We start from the raw sequence: 24522 nt of genomic DNA on the forward strand, positions 1-24522 counted from the left end.
ATATTATTAGTACTATTATTTCTGTTTTGTCATTGTTTTTGTCTTGCTTAATTCTACTTTAAATTTTGTCTGGACTTAAAGTGGCATTATCGTCTTGCTATTATAGTTATATTATCTCTGCAAGAAACCCCTCTTGCTTCTGTTTGTCAAAGCACTTTGTAAAATCTGTTTTTAAAGGTGCTATATAAATTAAATTATTATTGTTATCATTATCATTAATTTTTATCATTATTATTATTATTATCAGACATTTACAAATTGACAAACCAGGTTGATGAAGGGTCTCTCTCATCATGAAAACAACCGACAGGGGGTGCTCGCGGACGCTCTTCTCCTCCCAACACGTCACGAGGGAGTCGGTGGGGCTCCCAGTGGATAGCACTGCCTGTCTAAACACCAGTTAACCACAACCGACTCGACCTGAAGGTAGCTACACTATATTCTTCTGTTGGTACTGTTACCTGTTAGAAAACCAGTTTTTAAGTTTGCCAGGGATGCAAAATTAACGCCGTTGTGTTAACTCTTGCCGGTCGTTTTTAGCTAGCTAACAGCTACAGCAGGTAGCTACAACACATTAGCTTTAGCCTAGCTAGCAGCAGCCTCTCCCCCTGGGCTTTATGTTATGAAAAATCAGGTTATAGGCACATTGTCGTGGTAACACGGCTGTTGCGAAACTTGATGTTGTGAGACAAGTGGACATCCGCTGTCGCTCACGGGTGTGTGTTATTCCAGTTTTACAGCTAACATCGTCTAGCTAAGGTATGAGGCGTTGACTGGACTGTAGTAACCGTGTTTAAGCTCAATGTCACCGGGTCTAGATTAGCTTTATTCATCAACCATCTGTGTATCCACATTACACGTGGTGAACCAAGACCTGTTCAGTGGTATGCATCAATTTTCTTTTATGTTAACCCAGAGCCATTTGCTACGAGCCACTGTGGTCAAGTTGACAGCGGCTATTGATCAGATATCAACAATATCTTGCTCAGGGGGTTAGTAGGGTGTAGAAACTGCTTTCCGCCCGGCTCAGCCCTCACAAACATGCCCCTCTTCTCAAAATCTGCGTGACAAAGACTCAGGAAGAGAACTGCGAAAATTGCTGCCTAATGTATGCAGGAAAAACTACTGGAAACCGGTTTACTGCAGCAAAGATGAGGCAGTGTTGCCATCGTGTTGTGACTGCATTTGCACTTTGAGAAGTCACTTGACTCCAAGTGAGTTCTTTAGTTTACATGGCAGCTTTTACAGCATGCCCCCCCCCCCCCAAAAAAAACGATTGCAAACTGGGAGACAAAACAATCACTGTAGTACTAGTAATAAGTCACATTTGCCTGCTGCCTAGATTTGGCCTGTGTTGCTCCTCCTGTTAGGCCTGATGGTCTTCTGGGGGTTTATTTATAAAAGCAAACAAAGGTTGGAGGTCAGTGAGTTAGTGAGTCATTGGGACAGAATAAGCAGGGGCACGTAGGGTCTTGCAAGAGATAGGTTCACTTGCTTTCTGCAAGACCTTAGTAGTGAGTGAATATTAACTTGTTAATTTTATCTTTTTTGTTGTTAATGAGTTTTTTCATGTGATGTTGGAAACAGTCTCTGGAAGTATTATCGAGTTGACATTAAACTGAGAGTTGTAAAACTTATTACACATGCTCTCCATTGGTGTCTTAAGCTTTCATCAAACATTTCTATTTCTATGACTATCCAGTCATGTTAACCAACTGCCCAGTTAGCCCAATGACAGTTTCATTGTTTCCCTCTTTGCAGAAGACCAACACACTCACTATATAAAACCGCAGTAACCCCATATAGGACCTCACTAATGTGAAAAGATTATTGAAGCTATTTGAGTGTAATTATATTGACATACATTTTTAATGGTATGGCATTGCCCAAAAGGGTTGCATATTTACTCATATGATTCTATTTTTAAAACTTTTTTAGTGCAGTGAGGGTTACAGGGATGAGAGTGAGCAGAAAGAAAGAGGAGTGGTAGGTGTAGTTCTAATCACTTCTTAAAATACCCTCCCAGCTTAGATAATACAGGGGCTTGTGAGCCTGTCAGCAACAGCAGAGCTGAGAAACTCTCAGCCGAAGAGGACAAACAGTTCGCCCTTTGTGTTCTCCACGATTGCCCCTCCTAGTTTGCCCCGCTGGTCTCCTAAGCAGTGCCACTTCTCTTGTTGTGTTGGTCACAGGTTTCAATGGTGTTGGCTTGATGGGATCAAAGGGGGTGGCAGAGTGATGGTCTAAGGACTGGCAGTCCCAGAGGTGCTTGCGCGTGGAATGTTGCGCTGGTCGGTGCACCTAGAAGGAGGGCCGCGGAGAGTCAACCATGCTGCTGTGGCGGTGGGGCACAAGGTGTACTCCTTTGGAGGCTACTGCTCTGGGGAGGACTACGAGACACTCCGTCAGATTGATGTGCATGTTTTCAACACAGGTAGGTGGTGGATATACATTCATATATTGAGGGGATCCCATTGGTCAAGGGATTAGTATTTTCAGCTGTTTTTCTTGACAGTTTACGCAACTGTTGTAGTAACTTGGTTGTTTTTACCAGTGCAGCTTTATGACTTGAAAAACAACAAGAATAAATAAAAACAGAATGCAAATTGCAGGTCTCAAGAGCACTCTGACTTGCTGATGAAACGTGTTGGAATTTTACATTAGGAGCACACATATTTATGTACGATTGTCTAAATTCATACCTATCTGCTGCTGGTTTCTGTTTGGTTTCTATATAGGTGAAAAGCCATTCTCCTTTATTGCCTTACGTTTTGTCTGTAACAAAGCAGGAAAATATTTGTTTTTCAAATGATGTAGTAAGGATAAGAGAGTGCATCCGAGTTTGTTGAACCTTCACCACTTAAACGGTTAATCATTACAGCTGGCGATCAAAACACAAGCTTTCCTTTGTGGTTTTAGAAAAATTCTTTATCAGTTGTTTTTCCGTTACTATCTCATAAACAGGTGTTTTTTTTGGTTTTTTTTTTAGATATGCTGCTCTAACTTTTATAAAACAGCTCCATTTTCTCTCTGTGACCCATTTTATGTATTTTTTTTTCACTCTGTGTGGTCAGCCACCTGCTTTAGGGTTTTACAACTTCCTAAAGTAGCTTTAGCCTACCTGCCATTGCTCTACAATAAAAAGATCTGTGGCACCAAACTTTGACAAAGATGCCTTTGGCTGATTGAAATGGAAACGGGACCACCTTAGCTATTGTGTCAGTATTTTATCTTGTCACTTTCTTTGTGCTCCTTCTCTTTGATGTCTATTTTACAGCAGAGCCTGCTGTCTATTAAGTCCTTTGATTTCCTTCCCTTTTCTTTATTTATCTATTTTGTCATACTTTATACTTCACTGTTAGTTTTAAGGTGCTCAGAATAAGTGAAAAGGGAACTGGCAACTTAGCAGTTTGGATTTCATTTAGATGTTTCACATTGCATTACATTTTGTCACATTATACAGACCGTTAGAGGAAACACAGGTCTTTCAAACAGCTGTAAGAGTCAAGTGTCACTACTAACATCAATTTTGGGTTTCAAATTTAAATCTTTTGCACGTGTCTCCAAAATGTTTCACTAATTGTTACTGCTGCTCTTAAATTTCTCTTCTTTAAAAAACTTGTCTTGAATTTGATTATCTGAAGATTAGCATACCATTATGTTACAGTATGTTATTGTAGTTATATCTACTTTATAATAAGAAGTAGCACACACAGCTCCAACAATATCGGGCAGTGTTGTCACGATACAGAAATGTATATATTCAATAGAATACCTTGAAAAATATTAATGTTATGCTACTTTAAACACCACAGGAAACAATTGATGGTTGATACAATTTAAGCATTTTATTATATACAGCAGAATGACTATAGTAAACATTAACAATAAAAGAAAGTGCGATGGAATCCTTTGTATTGATACTGCTGAAAATGAGAGTTTATGTATTTTAAAAAAAATCTGAATCTAAATGTACTCATAAATTGATATATTTGACAATGCTACCATTTGGTGTACACTTGTGGCATTCTCCGATAAATATTCTCCTTTTTTTGTGGGCAAATATGAACATGTTTCAGGCTTGTCTCGGGTTAAAATTGTCAGTATATTTTTCTTTAACTTCTTCTGACAGAATGTTCATGCATTTATGTGATTGTAATGTATATAACATCCAGAAACATAAAATGTAATAAATAAGTTACTTTTCAACTGCATTTTGACTAAGTATATCTGTCTTGACTGTTTTGCACTTCAGTGTCTTTGCGCTGGATGAAGTTGCCTCCAGTGAGGACGGGAGGACACGAACGTGCCCGTGAAGTGCCATATATGCGTTATGGCCACACAGCTGTGCTGCTTGATGACGTTATCTACCTCTGGGGTGGGCGTAACGACACAGAGGGGGCCTGCAATGTGCTTTATGCCTTTGATGTCAGTAAGTAGACCTGCATCCGACTTGCACAGTTAAGTGACTGTTTGAGGCTGGATTGCCTTTGAGATGCACCTGTTTGATGTTGAGGTCGTGATAGTAAAAGAGAGACAGAACTGTTTTTACATCAGGGAGCTGTAACACCTGCTCATATGTGTGATGCTTTTCAATTGCACAACTCAAGTGTTATGTCTGTACTGTAAATTGAGAGGTTAGGTTCCTCGCATGAGTGCTTAGAGTTAATATAAACTGTTCCTGCTTCACAGACACCCACAGATGGTTCACACCCAAGATTTCGGGGACTGTTCCAGGGGCAAGGGATGGCCACTCGTCCTGCGTCCTGGGGAAAGCAATGTATATATTTGGAGGATATGAGCAACTGGTGAGTCTTCATCCCGCTACACTTAAAGACTTTCTCTCTGAATATTAGATCATGATCAAATGAATCTCTGTTGTTTTTTTAGGCTGACTGCTTCTCCAATGACATTCACAAGCTGGACACCACCACCATGATTTGGTCATTAATCAATGCCAGAGTGAGTTAAAACCACAAGTTGGTAATTCTTCAAAGATTTTAATTTTTAGTTCCTCCGGTACAGTGTCTTGCATTGAATGTTCTATTCCAAATAAAAGATGGACACAAAGAAACACGAAGATAAAATGGACTGGCAACACACTCAGTTACATTCAAAGCACTGTTGGAAATAAACAAATCATTGGTTATTACTGCGGCTGGCAGTACTGCTACACAAGCACTCAGTGGTCAGATTGGCTGGATACAAAGGCACTGAAATGTAATGCAGCTCCCTGGTAGGTGGCCAAGTACAAAAAGCCTTGCAGAGGATTATATACACTCCCCCTTTGGGAAATGCCATTTGTGTTTATATGCAGTCAACCTGCTCATGTGATGAAGGCTTGTAAAGTATATTTTAGACATAGACAGCAGTCCTCAGGGTGAACTAGGCAATGGTGGAGGAAACTTCCTTACTTATTCCAATAAACCTTAGTTTTAGTTCCTAACTGATAACATTTTATCATCAAGGAGATTACAGCTCAGTGCTTACAGATTTAGTTGTGCAAGTGACTGAATAATACATTTTTTTGCATGCTCTAAGCTTTGCATTCATTTAAAAAAAAAAAACCAAAACTACCTGCTGTGCTTTTGATCAAAAGCCATTTTTCTGTAAAGACTACATTTTGTTTGTTAATCTACAATTTTCAAGTCTTGTTTTTCCTAGATTCAGCACAGCCATTTGAATAACTGCAGTTATTTTTATTAAGAAAGTCATTTTATTTTAAAAATTATTTGTATAATCTGCTTTACAAGACTATTTTTCTCCCACTGCTCTATTTAGAAGCAAGTTTAAAGAGCCTGCTTGCCTGCATTGCATTTGTGGAAAACAATGGAAGTACATTCTGGAAAGGAAGGCATGTGAAAAGCTTTACCATGGCTATAGGCCAGCTATATGCATAGGAAGCAGAGGCTTGCCTTTGTTAGACAGTTTCATTCAGTGGAAACAATCATATTTCACTGTTGTATATTTGTGTTATATTCCTAGTTCTTTAGTTACCACTAACTTCATCATTATTCCGAGATTTGTTTCCACTAAATTTTATTTCATATCCCTATTACTGTTGTTTGAAAGGCAGGTGGTTCCTAAAAAATGGTTTGGATTTAATTTGGTTTTGTAGTTGTTGACTTGGTCCACTAGATGGCGCTGTTGACCTAAAGTTGCTGGTCAAGAAGCCTCATCTGTGCCAGTGTGAAGCTTTATACCCAGGATTATGAGGAGCATTGAAAGTTCGGAGAGTTTTGACTTAAAACTAGTTCACGAGCTTTAGGTCAGGTTATGTTATGCAGTGAGTTTAAAGGTAACACCCAGTGCCCGTGCTTCTTGTCCTGAGTAGACGGCTGTATCTTCTGTCTCTCCAGTGACTTTTTACAGAGAGTAAAAGCATCATCTACTGGTCTTCACAGGGCACACCTGCACGCTGGAGGGACTTCCACTCAGCCACCATCATCGGGACAAAGATGTTTGTGTTTGGAGGGCGAGCAGACCGTTTTGGTCCCTTTCACTCCAACAACGAGATCTACTGCAACAAGATCAAAGTGTTTGACACAGAGACCAACTGCTGGCTGAGCACCCCTTCAACACAGCCGTTGCCAGAGGGACGCAGGAGTCATTCAGCCTGTAAGACACAAACAAACACATATGAAATGAGAATGACCAAACGTGATCATTACATTGAAATGCATACATTTAGTGGACCAGTTTTACAAGTTTTCTATCTCCCTAAAGATTTAAGCATTCAGAGATTGTGAGCCATAGTGGATCAATATGAGAATTTCCTCACAACACACATTTCTGAAAAAACCCAGGTTTACTTAGACTAATGATCATTAATGTATGTTTTTCTTTGTTGGAATAGTCTAAAATAATGTGTTTTTTTTAGAGGAAGCACTTGAATTTATGGAATCGTTTCCAAATGATCTTACTGTGATGATTCATTTCTGTGCAAATTGCAGTCTCTTCCTAGCGTGACCTTTTTTATTTCACTCCCAAGCGTGATTTGCTTTTTTATCGTTTGTGTAGTGAGAGTATAAACAGTATTGCTCACTTTCATGTATTTCGTCCAAATCTGCATTTTATGCCCACATTGTCTGATTAAACAAATTCTGCTAAGTTAAGTGCTTCACATGGTTCCATTTACTCTGCTGCAAATGTCATTGACCTGCATGATAGACCATAAAAATTGGCTCATTTTTTTTCATCCTCCTGTTTTTGTTTAGTTTCGTACAACGGGGAGCTGTATATATTTGGAGGATACAATGCCCGTCTAGACCGGCACTTCAATGACCTCTGGAAATTCAATCCAGGTGATTCACCATTTATTTATATCAGATTGTGAAAATGTGTTATGTTGCTGTAAAGCACTGCCTCCGATTGTGTCCTGGTAGCCTTTCTTTGCTCAGTGCATACTAATTTAGTTTCTGATTTACCTGCACCGATAATTCTTTAGCCCTGTAGAGGAAATGCAGCACTGGCAGCGCTTTCTCAAGTTGACCCACTTTCCTCCTCCACCTCCTGTAGACAGTCATGGAGACAATCCTCTCGTCCTTCATTTCATCATAGTCAGTCTAGTGATAGTGGCTGGCTGTGCCCTTCTCACAATGGCTGGTTACAGTGTCTTTTTCTCAAAAACAGGCCAATGAAAAACTTAAAATAATTCAGTCCCTAGAGTTTTTGTTGGCTCTTACAGATGCTGCTAGATTGATTCTCATGTTAGATTATGTGTTTTAGGGAAGAAATCATGTAATGTTCCAAACAAAGCATTGCAGCTGTTGTCATACCTAGCACATCTGTCAATACAGTGTGTTTATACACTGTTAAAAAAACTCTACAGTTGACTGCCTTTGTCTAATGATCACCTTTGCGTTATAAAGAATGAAAGTTTTGAATACAGCACCTGGCGGCAGCTTTAAGTTCAGTGCATTAGCCTATTTTTTCCCTGCTCCGCCTGACTTAAGGATAGTCACTGGTAGCAAAAACTGTTGCCATTGTGCATCAATTGTGGTGATGCCAACAAAAGTGGGCTTATAGAATATGTGTCATAACAGTTAATCTAGCCCTACTGCTCTTTAACCTTTCTTGTTTTAGCACATCAAATGGTATTTATGGGTAAAGCACTCTTGATATTTCTTGTCAGGAGAGTATTGTACTGGGACATCTGCTGTCAACCGTTTGCACAGTTTGGTTCTTCTGTGTACTGCACTGTATATAGATGGACCAATTCTCTCTTTTCTTTAATCTACGTCTGTAATTTACAGTCCACTAGATGGCAGCACTTCAATTATAGTCCTAATTATTCAGCAAAGTCTGAATGGCCTGTTGCCATAGAGACGCAATGATGCTGTTGGCTCTGAGAGTGTGAGACGACATCATTTCATCCTTATATGGAGCAACTGAGAGAGCTTCATCATCGTCACTCATATTGCACCTCAGCAGAGCTGAAGACAGGATTTGTTTCTGTTTTTGAAATGTAAAGTTTTATGTTCAAATGAAGGTTAGGTTTCATTTTTTGCTTGAATTGTTCCTTTTCATTCCCTTATCCCTGGGCCTTATGTTTGTGGTTGAATATACCGGCAAGCTGAATGAACTGCTGACACGATGGGAAGCACTAAACGTTTATGTGTGTCTGCGAGTTTGTATAACTGCTGTGATGTAGCCCCACACACATCAAAACGTGTTGTGCTAAAGATCCCTCTTTTGAGCTATTTAGAGCGAGGATGTAATCTGAAGTTTTACTGAGAGTCTTGCATCATTATTTCAATATTGTTATCTCAATTTTATTCTTGTCTCGTATATGCACACTACAGAAGCCTTTTCCTGGAAGAAGGTAGAGCCGAAGGGTAAAGGCCCATGTCCGCGGAGACGGCAGTGCTGCTGTATGGTTGGAGATCGAATCATCCTCTTTGGAGGAACCAGGTGAGTCACAAAATACTACAACTTTTCAATATCTGTTTATTTACATGTACCTGCAAAATAGGCCATTTAATGGGCTCTGTTTTTGAGCATAATTTGCAAAAACAACTCAGTCACTTATTTTCACCTGGAATAGCCCCCTACCCAAAAGGACACAAGCAAAATACAGATATATACCAGGAAACAAAGTTACATGCACTCTAACATAGAGGCATGGACACACATACACACCTAAAAATACTACTGTATTTTTTAATATGCATAATATGCGCATACAGAAACCCTCTAATAATTTGTATGCACAAACAGTCCTAATTTGGATTAGCAATCATAGATCCCCCTGTTGAATTGATCAGCATTCAAATATACAGTTGTTTTTATGTTGATGTTTTTGTTCCCCCTGTATCTGTTTTCCACACAGAGGAGTGCATAATAAAAGCTTAAGCTGACAACACATGATAGTAAATCACTGTGTGCCAGCTGAGCTGTTGTTTGCTTCTAAAGAGAGCACAGTTAACTGTTGAATGTGGCAGACACCAGCCATTATGTGTCTGCTTTCAACTTCTCAGTTGCACAAGTCTCATCTAGAAAATATCTTAACGTTAAAAGTTTAGATGCAGTTAGTCCTAAAGACGGTCTGCGGTGTTTGTTATGTATGACATACCTAAAGTTTTTATATTAAAGAATGTGTTTGTCATACGCTCCAGACACTATAGATTTCCATTAATTTCAGGAGGATTTGAAAACCAACTTACAAAAATGTGAATCTTAAGTCAGGTGACCCAACATACCAACAGCATGTCTCATTTATTGTTGTCAAAGTCATTGTTGCTTGTTATTCAATTTGAAAACAGGCACTATATTGGAAACCTTTGTAGGAAGATATCTGTCATTAGAAAAACATGCATGCAGGTTTAGAATCAGGATTTGTCTAAATCTTTGAGCCTATCTCTTCAAGAGGAAGCTGGAAACTAATGTTAACACTGTATTTCCCAAACAAGCATGGCAGACCAAAGAGCAATGAGGAGGCTTTCAATGCTTTCTGAAAGGTATACTACTCAGGATTGTCAGTCACTGTTTGCAAACACACTCACCAGTGAAAGTAAAACCCCAGTTTCACTAAATGTGAGCTTTTTTCAGCACTTTGTCTGTTGGATGACAGCTGCTTATGGTCAGGCTCGGACCTCACCTTAGCACGATGGGGGTACAAGCCCACAAACATTCCAAATAGAGAAAATAGAAAGAAAATCATAAAATAAAGGCAGAGAGCTCTGCAGATAAATACACCACCACATACTTCTAGAGGGTCATAAGTTTTGAGAAGGATTGCTTCTGTACCATTGCCTGATATCAGACAGAATTGTCAACTCCTTAAACTCTGTTTCCATCAGTCAACTCAAACTCAATTGAGTAGGTGGATTCAAAAGTCTGGACCCAAACAATCTGTCTCTGGCTACACATTGTGTTGTAGGAGCATCCTGCACAGTTTAAACTTTAAGTTTAGAGTGGCCACCGCATGCCCTTCAAAAACCAAAAATTTTAACTTGCAAAATAGTAATTCTAATTGCAAAGCTGCAGTGAATTACTATGTGAACAATAGAATTGTATTGAACAACTAACTGAGGTGACACAGTGTTTCCATCAGCATTGAGGCTCCAGCTTTGGAATCTGCAGCTGCCCCTGCTTACCTTTACCTGTTTGACCACATACTCGGCGACAACACCTCTGGCCATGAAAATATTTTTGCAAAATGTGTTTGCATGGATTTACACTCTTACTAGTTTGTAGAAAATGTCAGGTTGTGTGAAATGATATAAAGCCAGCATATTAAAAACCAAGCTACTAGTTTTTCAGGGACAAGCTGTTTGTGCACAAAGATATTTAAACAAGGTGAAGTAGTCAATTTATTACAGAAAGCTATCTCTACTGAAAAATAAGAGAATTGCTCAGTAGTTGGAATAAATACTGAAAAACGGCCACAGGAAATGGCTAAATGTTGGTGGAACTTTAACAACTCCTTTCTCTACAAACTCAGGCTTTTAAGACAAGTTTTTGAACAAGTTTTTGTGGAGAAAAACTCATCTCTTTCCAATTTGCCAAATGGAGGCTCTGGCTCCTGTAGACAGCAGTCTGTGATGATTCCCTTGTTGGCCGTAAGACAGTCTGACTGCCGGGGGATCGTAGCTGGTGAGGTGCCACTGGGCTGGTGACGGGCTTGTGATAGGCCAGTAGCCAGTGGAGTAATGAGGTAGCTAACGGCATTAGCATGGTCCAGAGTAGTCCAGGACCCAGGCTTCTGTTATCAGCAAGGCGGTGTTATCAGGCAAACCCCACTGGGAGAACCTGATAGTGGGGAGCGGGAGGCTGTGGATAAGAGTCCTCTCAGCCCCACTACGTCTACAGGCCTTTAAGTCTTACAGGCCTCTGGCTGCTGCTGGATTCAACTTCTACTGCTCCAATTGCCACCACATCATGGGGAGCAACAGACCCTAATACACAAGTGTAATCTCGTTTCATCCATTATGCAGCTGCATTACAGTCATTATTAGAATTGTTATTTTCAGCTGTTAGCATATATATATATATATATATATATATACATATATATAGTTATAAAACATTTTTAAAGACACCCTAACAATACAACACAATGAGTAATTCCAATCTAAAGAAACTAAATTTGCTGTTAGTAAACAATAGCAGTCACAATGAAAAAAATAAAAATAAACTTTTGGTAGACTACTTTAATATTCAGTTCTCTCTATTGTCAGTCCACTAGATACACTTTACTGCAATAAAGATGACTGAAGTAAGATTAATGGACTGAATATAAAGACGTTTTCCTTTGACATAATTTGACACAATTAGACATAAATGTGCAGTTGAAAAAGGTTAATAAATCACAGTGTTATCACAACATGTCGCACCACGTTTAAAATCGCAATAATATTGTATCGCGAGTTAGGTATCATGATAATATATTATTGTGATTTCCACCCCAAGAAGTGACGAAGAAGATCACACTTGTTTATAAGAGATGAAGAGCTTTTGCTTATTTTGAAGATTGTTATGCATTGTTTGGTTTCTCGCCAGGATTAGTCCAGGATGGGTTTTAAGGAGTCATGATTTCCTGTTGAGAGCAGATAGGGCTGGGGTTAGAGAGGGAGTGTTATTGGTCGCTGGAATGATGGAGGGTGCCGCCTGAGCACAGGAAGAAATCAAACTTCACAGTATCTCCAGCATCCTGTTTAAAAGGTTCATGGCAGTTGGTTTTTAGGGAACTGGGATACATTGAACTTTTCTGCCGTATGCTGTGAATATGTATTTGTGAATGCACACCAAGCATCCTAATAAGGGGAGAGCTTTGGTTTGTTTGTGTTATTTATAAAGTGGAGGATTTTGTTTTTTAGTTGTTTTAAGTCTTCCAGGTTGTTGTTTCCTGTTACTGTATAAATGACAGCATGATCCTTGCAGATTATAAGCAAGTTGGCCACACAGGTTCTCTTGACCAGCACTGCACGTTTGTTGTTTACATGAGCACACTTAAGCCTCTTACACACAGGAACTCCCATAAGCACGTGCACACACATACAAAGACACACAAACAGACTCCAAAATCCAGCTTCTTATCACACTCATTTGTTTGCTCTTTCTTCTTTACTAAGAAAATGTTCTTATTAAGGGTCAATTAATAGGAAAACTGTCATGATTTACACTGATTTAGATTAGACATAGCAATTTTTTTTATTGCACACCTCTAATTTAGTGAGAACATGGGGTTTGAAACCAGCCATTGCTGTGTCTCCTCTGTTTATTTTTACATGACCTAACAACATGAGGGCAGTTAAGAGGGCTAAAAAGTTATTGGTGTCTGTCTAAATAAAACTGACAAATGCTTGCACATGCCACCATGAATTATTTGCAGGACACCTTGCTTGTGTTTTCTCTGGGGCTTCTCATTCTGGTCGGTCTGCCAAGGAAGTTGTGTTCAGATTTATTGCCTACATGTTGTTTTCCCGGGTTAGTTGTCCTTTCATATTGATCCAAAACAGAACCCTTCTGTTGAAACGTATTTCCAGTTTATGATATTTATTTTACCTGCAGGAATTTGTACAGGAATAATTTATTGCTTTAGTGAAGGACAATAAAACTATTTAGTCAAAGAGCCCTCTGCTTTCAGAGAGCTTGCACTTTTGGAGTGGACATCAACAAGTTTTATATAACCTCTAATACATAGATAGACATGTATAGGCAAAAAAATTAAAAATTTGAATTACAAAGTGTTCAGTGTTATAATATGCTTGGATTTCGATTGAATAAGCCTTGATGTTTACTTTGGATTTCTCTGTTTTGACGTTGTTATATTGGTTGCCATTCAACAGGATTTAATGCATGATATTCTTTTGTTATGTGAGTTTGTTTTCAAGTAAACACTTGCACTTCTGGCAGGGTAAATGAGTGTGCATGTGTGTTAATGACAGGCCGGGCATTAGTGGCAGTCTATTGAGTGCCACTTACGTCAGTGTAAACAGGCCTGCTGAGCTGCAGAGAGGCGTGAAATTCTGCCCCATCTCTGATTTATGACCTTAGGGAGCATTCTTTCTCACGGAGTGTAATTTGATATACCCTGAGCGCCTCTGCTACACTCATTTACTGAGACCTGCTCACTGCCCCACGAAGGACGACCCGTGCATGACTAACTCCACCTGCACTGACCTTCACCTACGCACACTGTCGAAGCGCAGTGTACTTTGCTAAACCCTGTACATTTCTAACTTTTTTTCTCACCTTGCGAGGAATCGAACACTGCTAAAATTAAGTTGCACATGATGACGGCGCCACATAGATTATGGATCTCCTGTTGAGTGTATGTTGTCATTGTTGGCATTCGTCACGCTCTGTGTATAAATGCTTACGACAAGCCCAGGTTGGGCTAAATCAGGAAGCATTTTAAGCTTGGGAACAGGGCATCCTATGAGGGGCAGGATGTGAACAAGGACATGACAGATTGGCATGCTGGGAGCAGACAGCTTGGAATCTGTGAAGGAGATTCTGGCACTGGCCCTTGAACTACTTGGACATGACGACGTGTTTTCCATCATATTTTCATAACGTATAATTTATGTTTACTGTGACAGGTATTCATGCCCTCATCCCTGACAAATGTAACAACGACTGATTTAAATAATATCTTGCTTGCTTTTTTGTCATTAAGTTAGTGTGAGATCATCAGAGTTGTCTATAGAATTGAAACTTTGTGCCTTTTTAGCCTTTTAGCACCTTTATGTGGACTGCTGTTAATGAGTGTTCTTCAAAGGGGCTTTAATTGCCTTTCACTGTGAGACGCAGGGACCAGTGGCTGTCAGTTTAGGTCTAACAATGCCAAAGTGGCCTGCAGCAAATACTGGGTGTCTTTGATGTCATCACTGTGCTTAAGCAGACCCAGGTTAAGTCTGTGAGCCTTATGCAATTCAATGACATGACAGAATCAGAGTTATCATCTTCATTCACATAAGCTCTGACACAGAAAAATAAGGTTATTGGTAGTGGAAGTATAGCGTTAAACATTTTAATATGTGCCACCTGTAGAGAATCTCATATCAAAGCTGCAAATGTAGATGTGTTGTTCACCATCTATAGCCAAAGAAAGTAATAGCTGCTCCAATTTAAATGTTTGTTCTACCTGCCAACAATGAATGTTAAAGCTGCAACTTTTTCTTTTGATTTCTGCTGTTTTTTGATGTACCACATAGGGATGTCCTAGTCAAGTTTTTTCCCCCAGTCCCAAGTCATTTGATACTGAATATATGTGACACAAAGTCCCGAACCAATCCTTGTATTTACCTGAATAATACAGCTACACAATGCACACTTCGACAACTTTTAAGTTGTTAAAATCATTCCAGTGTTTTGACAGTTCAATAGCTCTGCAGTGCAGTACAAGAGAAAATGTCTGCATCCAAACAGTTCCTAATGGGGTGCCCATTAGCTCACCTGGTGGAGTGGGCGCCCCATGTGCAGAGGCTGTCCTTGCTGCAGTGGCCACAGGTTCGATTCCTGCCTGGGGCCCTTTGCTGCATGTTGTCTCCTCTCTCTACCCCTTCCATGCTTAAGCTGTTCTGTTCTTTACTATAAAGGCAAATCTTAGTCTTTGGATTAGCATTATTACATTAAATATTAAATATCTGCCGCAAATTGTGCTCTCTTATTTGACCTCTGTGTGACAAACATGTAAAAAAGGACCGGGCAGGGAGCATGCTCAAAATAATCAATCCAGATCAATTGAAATAGGTGTTGATCGGGCCCAATACCGATCTTTCGAGTCTGATTGGTACATCCCTAGTACCACATTTTAGCTAAAGGAACCTTATTAACTATTGCAACCTGGGATTGGCCCACTACTGCAGCAGCTTCAAAACATATAGTGTGCTGAAGCTGAGCACAGCGTATTTGATAGAGTTGGCAGTTTTACATGCAGAGATGCCACTAAAAGGTTTGAAAGTATGACTGTACAACTCCATTTACATTATGAGTATCGAATGAAGTATAAAGCAAAGATGAAGTCCTTAATCAATATCAGTATCACTGTAAGGGTACTGGTATTGAGACTGGTATCCAGTTTTCTTTTAACGATACCCAGCTATATCTATAATGCAGCTAACCACAGGTTTGCAAATCCAGTTGTGGCACTGTGGCTCCACAGTGGATGGTACAGACTGGGTCTAGTTTCAGGTGCTTCTCATCATTAACACTTTATGTTATATTTCTTTTCAGTCCAGGCTGCAGTCAGAATCTTAAAATATTGCTTTTCCTAATGTGTTTCTCAGTGCATCATGTTTTTGGCATCTATCCAAAGTGAGAAAATATATTACAATATTAAAATATCCCAGTGGCTACAATTGACTTCCTTTAGACTTTAAGTCAAATTATAGATCACTACTGTGATTTCCAGCTTCCGCTTTTGTGTGCCATTTGTGTGTTTTTGTATGCCTCTTGATGTATTGTCATGACTTAATGACTCACAGCTCCTCTTGTTAAGCTGACGTCAGAGTAGTGCACATACACACGCACATGGTTGCTCTGCTCTGCCAGCCTTAACGCATGTGTTCCATTTGGCAATATGCACTCACAATATGCACAGACGCTTGGTACATTTATTAAAGATGGGGAGCATGCTGACGCCACTGCTAACATTAGATACAAAGACATTTAGGCTTCAATTATTAGGCCTCTTTTTTTTAAATGTTTCTGTCTATTTCTGACTTATTACTCTGCGTTAATATAAATAGAAAATGCTTAATATAAGAGTAGATATTTCTGATAAATAAATGTCTGTCTATTTTAGTTTTAATGCTAAATTCATTCCGTTGTCCGACCACCATTGAGTATTCAGGTGGGGACAGAGTGCGGCTGCTTTACTCTAAGCAAGAGGGAGACTACACAGCAGGTAATCTCACTGGTAGCCAAAACATCCCAGCCCAAAACCTCTTGTTTAATCCAGCAGAATCTCACGGTGATATTTAATCTGTGTGGAATTCAGCGGGTCATTTCAAAACGGCACATTGTTGAGCCAGAGAGCTCCTGCAGAGTGTGGTGATTTTGTTTAGTGGATCAGGAAGGTCAAAAGCCTGGTGCCTCGATATCGCCTACAAGGGCACGTTGCACCTTATCAATGACTGAAAGGGCTGCTGTTATGATAATCCAGCTGGTTAAAGTGTGGCTTGTTATCATTGTTGAACCTGACAGTTCAAATGTTAGACTAAACACAACATGAAACTGAGGCTGGGCTAATTCTAAAACGCCTTATTTTCTTACCAGGCATTGCTCTAAAAAGAACATACTTAATGTTTTGATTTTCATTCATTATTTAACGTAAATATCATCATGGCGGCACATCCTGCACCCCATGATGTCTTCAGATCTGCCACAGTGAAACTTGGCTCCATGGAAACACGCCTATCAACACGCCATAGATTATGATGCCACACACATGTTGTCGTTTGGCCTTCAGTGTCAAAGGGTAGGCTGCAGAAGTTTCCTTTATTAATTGTCTGTGTTCATGTGTGCGTGCGTTTAGTATGCCCCAGATAAAGCCTGTCAAACAGTGGAGGTGACCCCAGCAGGATACGGGGCATCCCGCACGTGTCGGGACAGGACCTCAGGGCAGCGCAGCAACACTGTGATTTACTCTTCAAAGACAAGCTCATGATAGTATTTCATCTGCATCTTAACCCTCTTTAACCTGCTAACAGGCTGTATACATGAAGGTGTCACAGGGTTGAGTGTTACACAGCAGCTCAAATAAACAGCCTGCATAGGTGACGCTTTGTGATGCCAGTGGCCACATAAATTCACAAGTCTAAATAGTAGTAGTTTAACTTGTGATTTATTGCTGTTATCACCAACAATACACCTTTTTTAAGGTCCGCTCTGTGGAACAATGGCATGCTGTCCAGACAAAGTATAAAATGGCTATCAGCAAGAGTGTCTGCAGACTCTTAAAAAATCTCAACATGTTTTAAATTGGTTAAATCTTAGGCCTTAAAAGTCATTTAATAGTCTTAAATACAAATTTCTGAGGTCTTAGTTGCAACAAATATTAAATATAATTTTGTGTATTCATCTTTTAAATAATTATTATTTCATAATGAGCTATGTGGAGGTCCGATTTCTGATGTTACAAATCTTAAAACGTACCACTAAATGTAATATAATTGTTTTACATTATACCTGCAGTACCTGTTGGCAAAATGTAGAGTAACCTACCTCACTCTAATGAATGTATTCCAACATGAATTCTACCTCTGCACATGACTACATATCAACTAATATTTATACTTACCTTCTATGCTTGAAAGAAAAACAGATGGCTTGTCCAAAATATTGTTAAATTTGGTTAAACATTATCTTGAAAAGGTCTTAAAAATCAGTAAATGTAAGAGTGTCTCAACAGAATATAAGGCTATTCATCGACAATTGGTAAGTCATGTTTACACAGCCCTCCTTGGCAGAGAAAAACACTTCTCTTAAAAACTACAAGGCTTTTGTAAGTAAAAAAACCTGAAGAAATGATTGTACTAACATGACACAGGGTTCCAGCAGATCCTTAGAAAGTCTTAAAAAGCATTGAATTCATGAATCTAAAAATGAACCCCTAATGGGTAAAAAATGGTTGAGAATCAGTCTTACAAAAGTCTTAAATTTAACCTTCCTTCGGCTGTAGCAACACTGATGATAGCAAACACTTGAACCAAAAGTAAAAGAACAGAATTGTGAAAGGATAATGACTGAGCCTGCAGAAGTAGCCGAAGAGTTACTCTGATAAAAGGCATGAACCTTAATCATGCGTGTACTAAAACTATGGTGTGCAGCCACTGTATGTTCATCAGTTTTTCCTGTTGTGAGTGTCTCCTGTTAGATGGCTGACCTTGACGCTCATCTTCAGCTGCAGGTGAAGATTGAGGCTATAGAGGAAGTAACTTATTGTTCCAAAATGAATCAGCCAGCTATAGAGGAGCACTTGACAAGCTCTTCAGACTTTCCCCTGTGTATAAAACAGCTGTGTTCAAGGTCCCGAAACACTATTTAATGTCCTCTTCCTCATTTTTATAGGCAGCTCGCTTGATAACACCCTGCCCTGATAAAAGAGGCTGTTTGCCTGAGATTTGTAGGACCAGTTTTTTTCTCCAATATCATCACCAAGTCCAACTACATTTTGTCCACAGGGGTTGCAATTTGAGATGCAGCTGGCATCTCCTCTGTCTAATCTGAAGCCAGGCGTCTCTCTCTGGGAGCCAGCTGTAGTTTGTGTCTCACCCTCTGCATGGGGCTTAGGTCTGGGCAAGTACAGGTCTTAATCCACCGTCCAGCCAAAGCCCAGGAGGGGGCACAGATAGCTTGGTAAGATGAGGTGAGGCAGTCGAGATTAAGGCAAAAGAAATGGACGGGAATCCATCGATCCGTGATAACCAAGTCTATTGGATTTCTTAAAGAAAGTCTTGCTGGATTCTTAACATTCTCGTAAACCTCTACCATCAGATCCTATCTGAAGGCTTTGTCATTTAATTGAACTGCTTTTACTTTAAAGTGACGGCAAAAGCAGTGTGCAAAAGAATTCCTGTTATTACCAAATAATTGGGGCAACTTGCAGTAAACGTCTTCATATATTTTGATAAGAGCTTGACTGTGTGTCATTATGCATGCAGCTAAATCTCAAAATGAATGTTAAAATCCCTTCAAAGGAAAATTGTTTTGTTTCGGGCTTCTAAGGTCCAGTGTGTATAATTTAAGGGGATATATTTGGAGAAATGGAATATAAGAACTTTGTTTTTCTTTAGTGTATAATCGCCTAAAGATAAGAATTGTTGTGTTTTGTCACCTTAGAATGAGACATTTATATCCACATAGGGAGCGGGTCCTCCCTGTTACACCACCATGTTTCTACAGTAGTCCAGAATGGAAAATTCTACATGGCTCTACATGGGGCCATTTAGTGATTTTTTGGCGGGTACTGTAGTTAGCAGCCCCTCTGCAACAAGCAGTATCGGAAAAACACAATTTTTTAAAAACGTTAAACTGCCTTATTCACTGATTTTACTGGTTTAAATCACCAGGTATGTTTGTTTTTGAGAGTCTGAGCTTAATTCTGCTCCCAATAGAAACCTCCTGAACACTGAACACCGAGGACATTGTTATTGGGAGTTCAGGTGAAAAGTTTTAGCTGGTTGCAATCTGCAATCCTCACTGCTAGATGCCACTAAACCCTACACACTCTTCTTTTAACCCTTTGAAACCTGGAACATCAGTTTTCTTGTGCTCTGTTCAGATGACTTAGATAAGCATTTAAACCTTTTAAGCCTGAGCAAACTGGCTAAATTGCCAAGGCAGAGATGTCTCACAGATTGTAAGAAATTAGGAAAAGGTGACAAAAAAATGACCTGAAAATTAATTGAAAAAAAGAGAGAAAGAAGAAAGAATAATAATTAGGTAAAGATAGGTAAAAATGTCATAATTATTTTTATTATAATTGTTATTAACTATTCTATCTATCTATCTATCTATCTATCTATCTATCTATCTATCTATCTATCTATCTATCTTTTTTTTCTAATTTTTTTGTTTTCTGTGTTTTTAAAAGAAATCAAGCTAATTTGCTCAGGTTTCATAGGGTTAATATAGAAGTCATTTACAAATTTTAGTGTTTTTTTTTTTTTTTTGTCTGTTGTACTATCACTTCCTGTCCCCCTGTGTTTTCACTCAATACCAAAGTGCTCCTGAAATAATTTGATTTCATGTCTGGCAATCCTGATAAGGTTCTCCACAGGAAGTTGTAGTGTGTGATGAGTTCCTGTTAGCTAGATGGTTCTGAAGGACCAAAGTTCAATAGGAAGTGGAGAAAGGAAAAGGATGCAGATCATATCACTCCAAGAATGAGGATACGGCCAATGAAGCCTCTGAAAAGATGCCTACGACAGGACGGTCTCCAGATATGTTGCTAAAATCAGTGTTTGTGTTTAGAAAGCAGAGGTGCAATTGATAGACTTTGCAACTCTCAATCTTTTTCTTGTCTCTTCATTTGCATCGTTGCTGTCTCTGAAAGTGCTTTACAAGATTTGTTGACCATTAAATTCGTGAACACTTGAGACAATTTGGAGTGTTCCCAGGCTCTGTGTCATTCCCTCATTAGTTTTAGGACTGTAGTTCAGCTCTTTCTTCTGCTGTTTTGAGACCTAGGTTTGGAAGATAATGAGGTAGAGCAGGCAGTGCATTGCCAGAGAGGACGGGCAATTGGGCGATTAGACACCCTTATTGAGTGTTGTTTGAAATAGCAACCAGTGTTTTTTTTAGTGGGGGAGCAGCATCACTCAGGCCTCATTCAGACTGGGAACCATTGCTGCTGCAGGGGGAGGAGAACTTTCACACATAGTGATACTTTGCTGATCGAGTAACAAAGTGGCCCATCAAACACCGGGATGCCACATAAAGTCGCACACTGTGACTTTCCCGCTTCCAACTACTGCCAGTCTAACAGACACCTCTTACCACTCTTTTTTTTTCTTCCCCTGCCTCTATGATCCCCTTCAGGCTTTTTCTTTTTGCGGTGACCAATAAAGCATTACCAGTCCCTAATGTCCTGCTGAATTTCACACCAAGACTGACATTATCTGAGAGCCTGCGAGAAAGCCTCGTCCAAGGGGATGCAATCTTGATCTCTCTTGTTGCTCTTTTAGCATCCTCTTATCTGCGCTCTTTCACACATCAGCATCCAAGGCCTGTAGCCTCTCTCTCTGTATGAGCTTGCACAGTAGTTGACAGCTACTGCAGTGTGCTCTTTAGATAGAGATGCTTCTTTTCATTACTTATTTTACGGAGACAATGTGATGTCAGTGTCATTTTTACAATACAGTATCTAATGCTAACGATAAATGTGATTTTTTTTCTATTCATAATGTGGCATTTCATTGGTAGCAAATAATCAGTATGCTGACAAGGTGTAAAACCAAATTCATGAAAGATAATGAAGGTCATAATATTCAACAAGCTGAATTTGTGACCAGCATTTGAGAAGGACCAACAAGAGCCAATGATGACAGGCACATTGCAAAAGCTGCAGGGTGTTGTTGGCCAGAAATGCATAATTACGGCTCTTTGGCATCCAACATCCCACTGACTGTTTGCTTGGTGTATCAGGACATTTCAGACTCTTAAGTCCTAATAAATATTCTTTTGCAAATGTACCATTGCCACCATGAAAGTCTCAGACCTGTGTTCAAGCAGTTTATATACAATGCTTTTGGGATTGTTTTATTGTTATATTGTTTAATTAACACCTTTAATGCACATCCATCCTGGGAATGGTATCCCTTTTTGGGTGAGAATTTTGGGTAGGTTTTGCCTGATCTGCTGAGGGTCCAAGGACAGAGGGATGTTGTTCATTTTTAAAACCCTCTGAGGGAAATTGTGATTTGTGATAATGGGTTTTATTTAAAAAAAAAAAAAAATGAATTGACTTAACAGGATGCCTACTTGGATCATGAAAGTCCTGGAAAAAATCCAAGAAAAACAGTTTCCAGGCCTGGAGATGATTTGGAATTAACAGAATGGCACAGAAAAGTTTTGAATTGTTTTCAAAAACAAACCATGTCTAATATAATGCGAAATATGTTTCCTGTATTACTAATTTAAAATTCAGTGCTGTGCTGCGCAACCATTTAAACTTCACAAGTATCACATAATACAAATTGGCATATGCAACTAGTTGGTGATATGAATGTCAAATGAGTGAGCAAAGTTGGCCAGAGCTAGCAGTTTGAATATCCATTTATCCTTGGAAATTGCATGTGTAATGATGTATGGTTTTGAACAAAAAATACAATGCATGGCAGATCCTACCTGCACTTGAAGTAGACTCTTCTCCCAAAACATTTTGACGTTGATTTCAGGGGGAAGCGCCTCTGGTCATCTAGGGAAAAAGCATCTTGAAACCAAAATTCAACAGACTGCCAGCATTGGCAAATATTTCACACATGCCGTAACCTGGCTAGATAATGGAACCACTATGTGTCCACTGTATGTGTAGAAACAAAGGCATTTTATTTCATATTCTATGCTACATTTTTGTTACAATGCCTGTCTTAGGCAACATAGCACACCTTAGCAAGAACCTCATTATGATGCCTTATTCCCCTATATAAACTATTTAAATACAATCAAGGAAATTGGTTATAGCTTGAAAAAATGTTATTACAAAGTCGATAGTGTTCATTCTCTTGGTTTTGAACTGAGTCAGGATCGAGGACTACTCTTTGATTTACCACAGTAATGTAACAGCCAGCAATGAACAGCAGGTCCAGGAGTAGCAGGTCTGATGATGATGGTGGGGGCTTGGCTGGTTGAGGGTATTCTGATAAAGGCCCATGCTATAAGCCCGGGTGGATCACCTCCTGGGGGGCAGGGGGCGTAATGACTTCCCCAGCTGGCCCCCTGGGACGACTGCGCTCGTGCTCTGCACCTCTCCTGGCTGCTTTAAGCCACTACCATGTTTGTTTAGGGAAGATTAGCAACGTAAAACCCTTACAACATCCTGAACACGCAGCAAAGGGAGACGCGATGGAGAGGACAGCGGGAAAGAGGGATGGAGATTGATGGGTGGAGAGGCAGTTGAGGAGAGAGTTGTTTTTTTGTGTGTTTGGCCAGAGGATGGTTTGGGACAAGAATGAAACTGAAAGTGAGAAAGAGACTGAAGGAAAAGTGTAATAAGTGGTTTCCGCTCGATTGCTTCAGCAGTATTGAAGATGTGTCTGATGGATCCTTTGTTTGGACGCATGCCAGTCACTGGCCAGTCCACCCGTAGCAGATAACATCTTGTGAAGTTATTCTTAAGGACCGAACCTGGCAACCAAGTCCCTCAGTTATTCTCCATGATAGATATTTATATGCAGTAAAGTGCTTGGTGAATGCACCTGTCTGGCTGAAACTGTCCTCCGGGTAGTGTAAAACTGTAAAGTGCATTTTTATCCACTGATCTGGACAGGTCTCTTGGTGCACTGTTGTTATAGATGTAAAGCAGTGAAGTGAGTTGAGTACATTTATAGAAATATACTCACTGCCTTGTGGGAATAAATCTTCTTTAAATTATTAGTTGAACTCTCACAAGCTGATTCTTAAGATGTGTTTTTATGTAGTATCCTTAAAGTGGAAATAGTTTGCATTTTATTTGATTGATAATTGATATAAAGATGGTAACTGAACTCAGCTGTGATACAGTTAAGATTTCTAAGCTGCGGTGCACCAGGTGTGTCACAGGTGTGTGTGCTAAGCTGTGGCAGGAAACAGATGTGCAGTGATATCAGAGGCTGCACAGGTCTGGGAGACTATCAGCACGGCCCAGCCTGCCGTCTGACTGCAGTGCTCCACTTCCTGTGGGCTTAAATCATGCCAGCCCGTGATAAAGAGAGCAGAGCGTTGAGTTAAAAGGACAGGTACTTTGAGGAGAAGCTGTGGCTCTCTGATTACGAACAGTAGTGATAAATGAAAGGTGGTAAGAGGGTGGATGAAAAGGTAAATAATTTGAAGTTTTTGGTAACTGATCTTTGGGAATTCTAGGAATGACTATGGAGGAAAAAATAATAGCATTTTCCCATTAAACAGTTGAGTAGCATATACAACTTTGGCAAGTCTTGTGGCTCATGATAACAGGCTCGAAGTTTACGGAGTCACTATTGTCCTCCTGGATCGGTTTGAACACTTGTAAATTGTCATTTTCAATATATTTTTGTTGACTGCTCTTTATATTTTTATATTCTCATAAAACTGTTTTTTTTTTGTCTTTGCAGCCCCTGTCCAGAGCAAGGAATGGGTGATGAATTTAACCTCATGGATCATTCAGACCTGTATATCTTAGACTTCAGTAAGTATCTTTGTCATTATTCATATCTCTCTTGTTAGCTTGAAGTGACAATTCATCCCCAAATCAAAACTAAACACCTCTAGTGCTAATTATGGTTTCAGTTTGTTTTGGTGTGAGTTGCTGAGTTTTGGAGATATCAGCTGTAGAGATGTCTGCCTTCTCTCCAATAAAATAAAACAAGATGGCACTCTGCTTGTGGTGCT

At 39.6% G+C, this 24522-nt stretch overlaps 1 protein-coding gene across 1 annotated transcript in view; it reads left to right on the forward strand.

Annotated features, from left to right (window-relative positions):
- The first annotated feature begins 287 nt into the window (after nt 1-287).
- klhdc3 (kelch domain containing 3) overlaps nt 288-24522 on the forward strand; it is a 33063-nt gene continuing 8828 nt past the window's right edge. The window contains exons 1-9 of the mRNA XM_042501998.2: nt 288-426; nt 2193-2434; nt 4256-4432; nt 4693-4808; nt 4891-4962; nt 6405-6618; nt 7218-7304; nt 8805-8913; nt 24246-24319. Coding sequence (XP_042357932.1) covers nt 2281-2434; nt 4256-4432; nt 4693-4808; nt 4891-4962; nt 6405-6618; nt 7218-7304; nt 8805-8913; nt 24246-24319 — 1003 coding nt within the window. The 5' untranslated portion in view covers nt 288-426; nt 2193-2280. The remainder of the gene's footprint in view (nt 427-2192; nt 2435-4255; nt 4433-4692; nt 4809-4890; nt 4963-6404; nt 6619-7217; nt 7305-8804; nt 8914-24245; nt 24320-24522) is intronic.

The sequence above is a fragment of the Plectropomus leopardus genome, chromosome 13, assembly GCF_026936395.1.
Source record: "Plectropomus leopardus strain MGB_pleo_1.0 chromosome 13, ASM2693639v1, whole genome shotgun sequence".
Classification (NCBI taxonomy): domain Eukaryota; kingdom Metazoa; phylum Chordata; class Actinopteri; order Perciformes; family Serranidae; genus Plectropomus; species Plectropomus leopardus.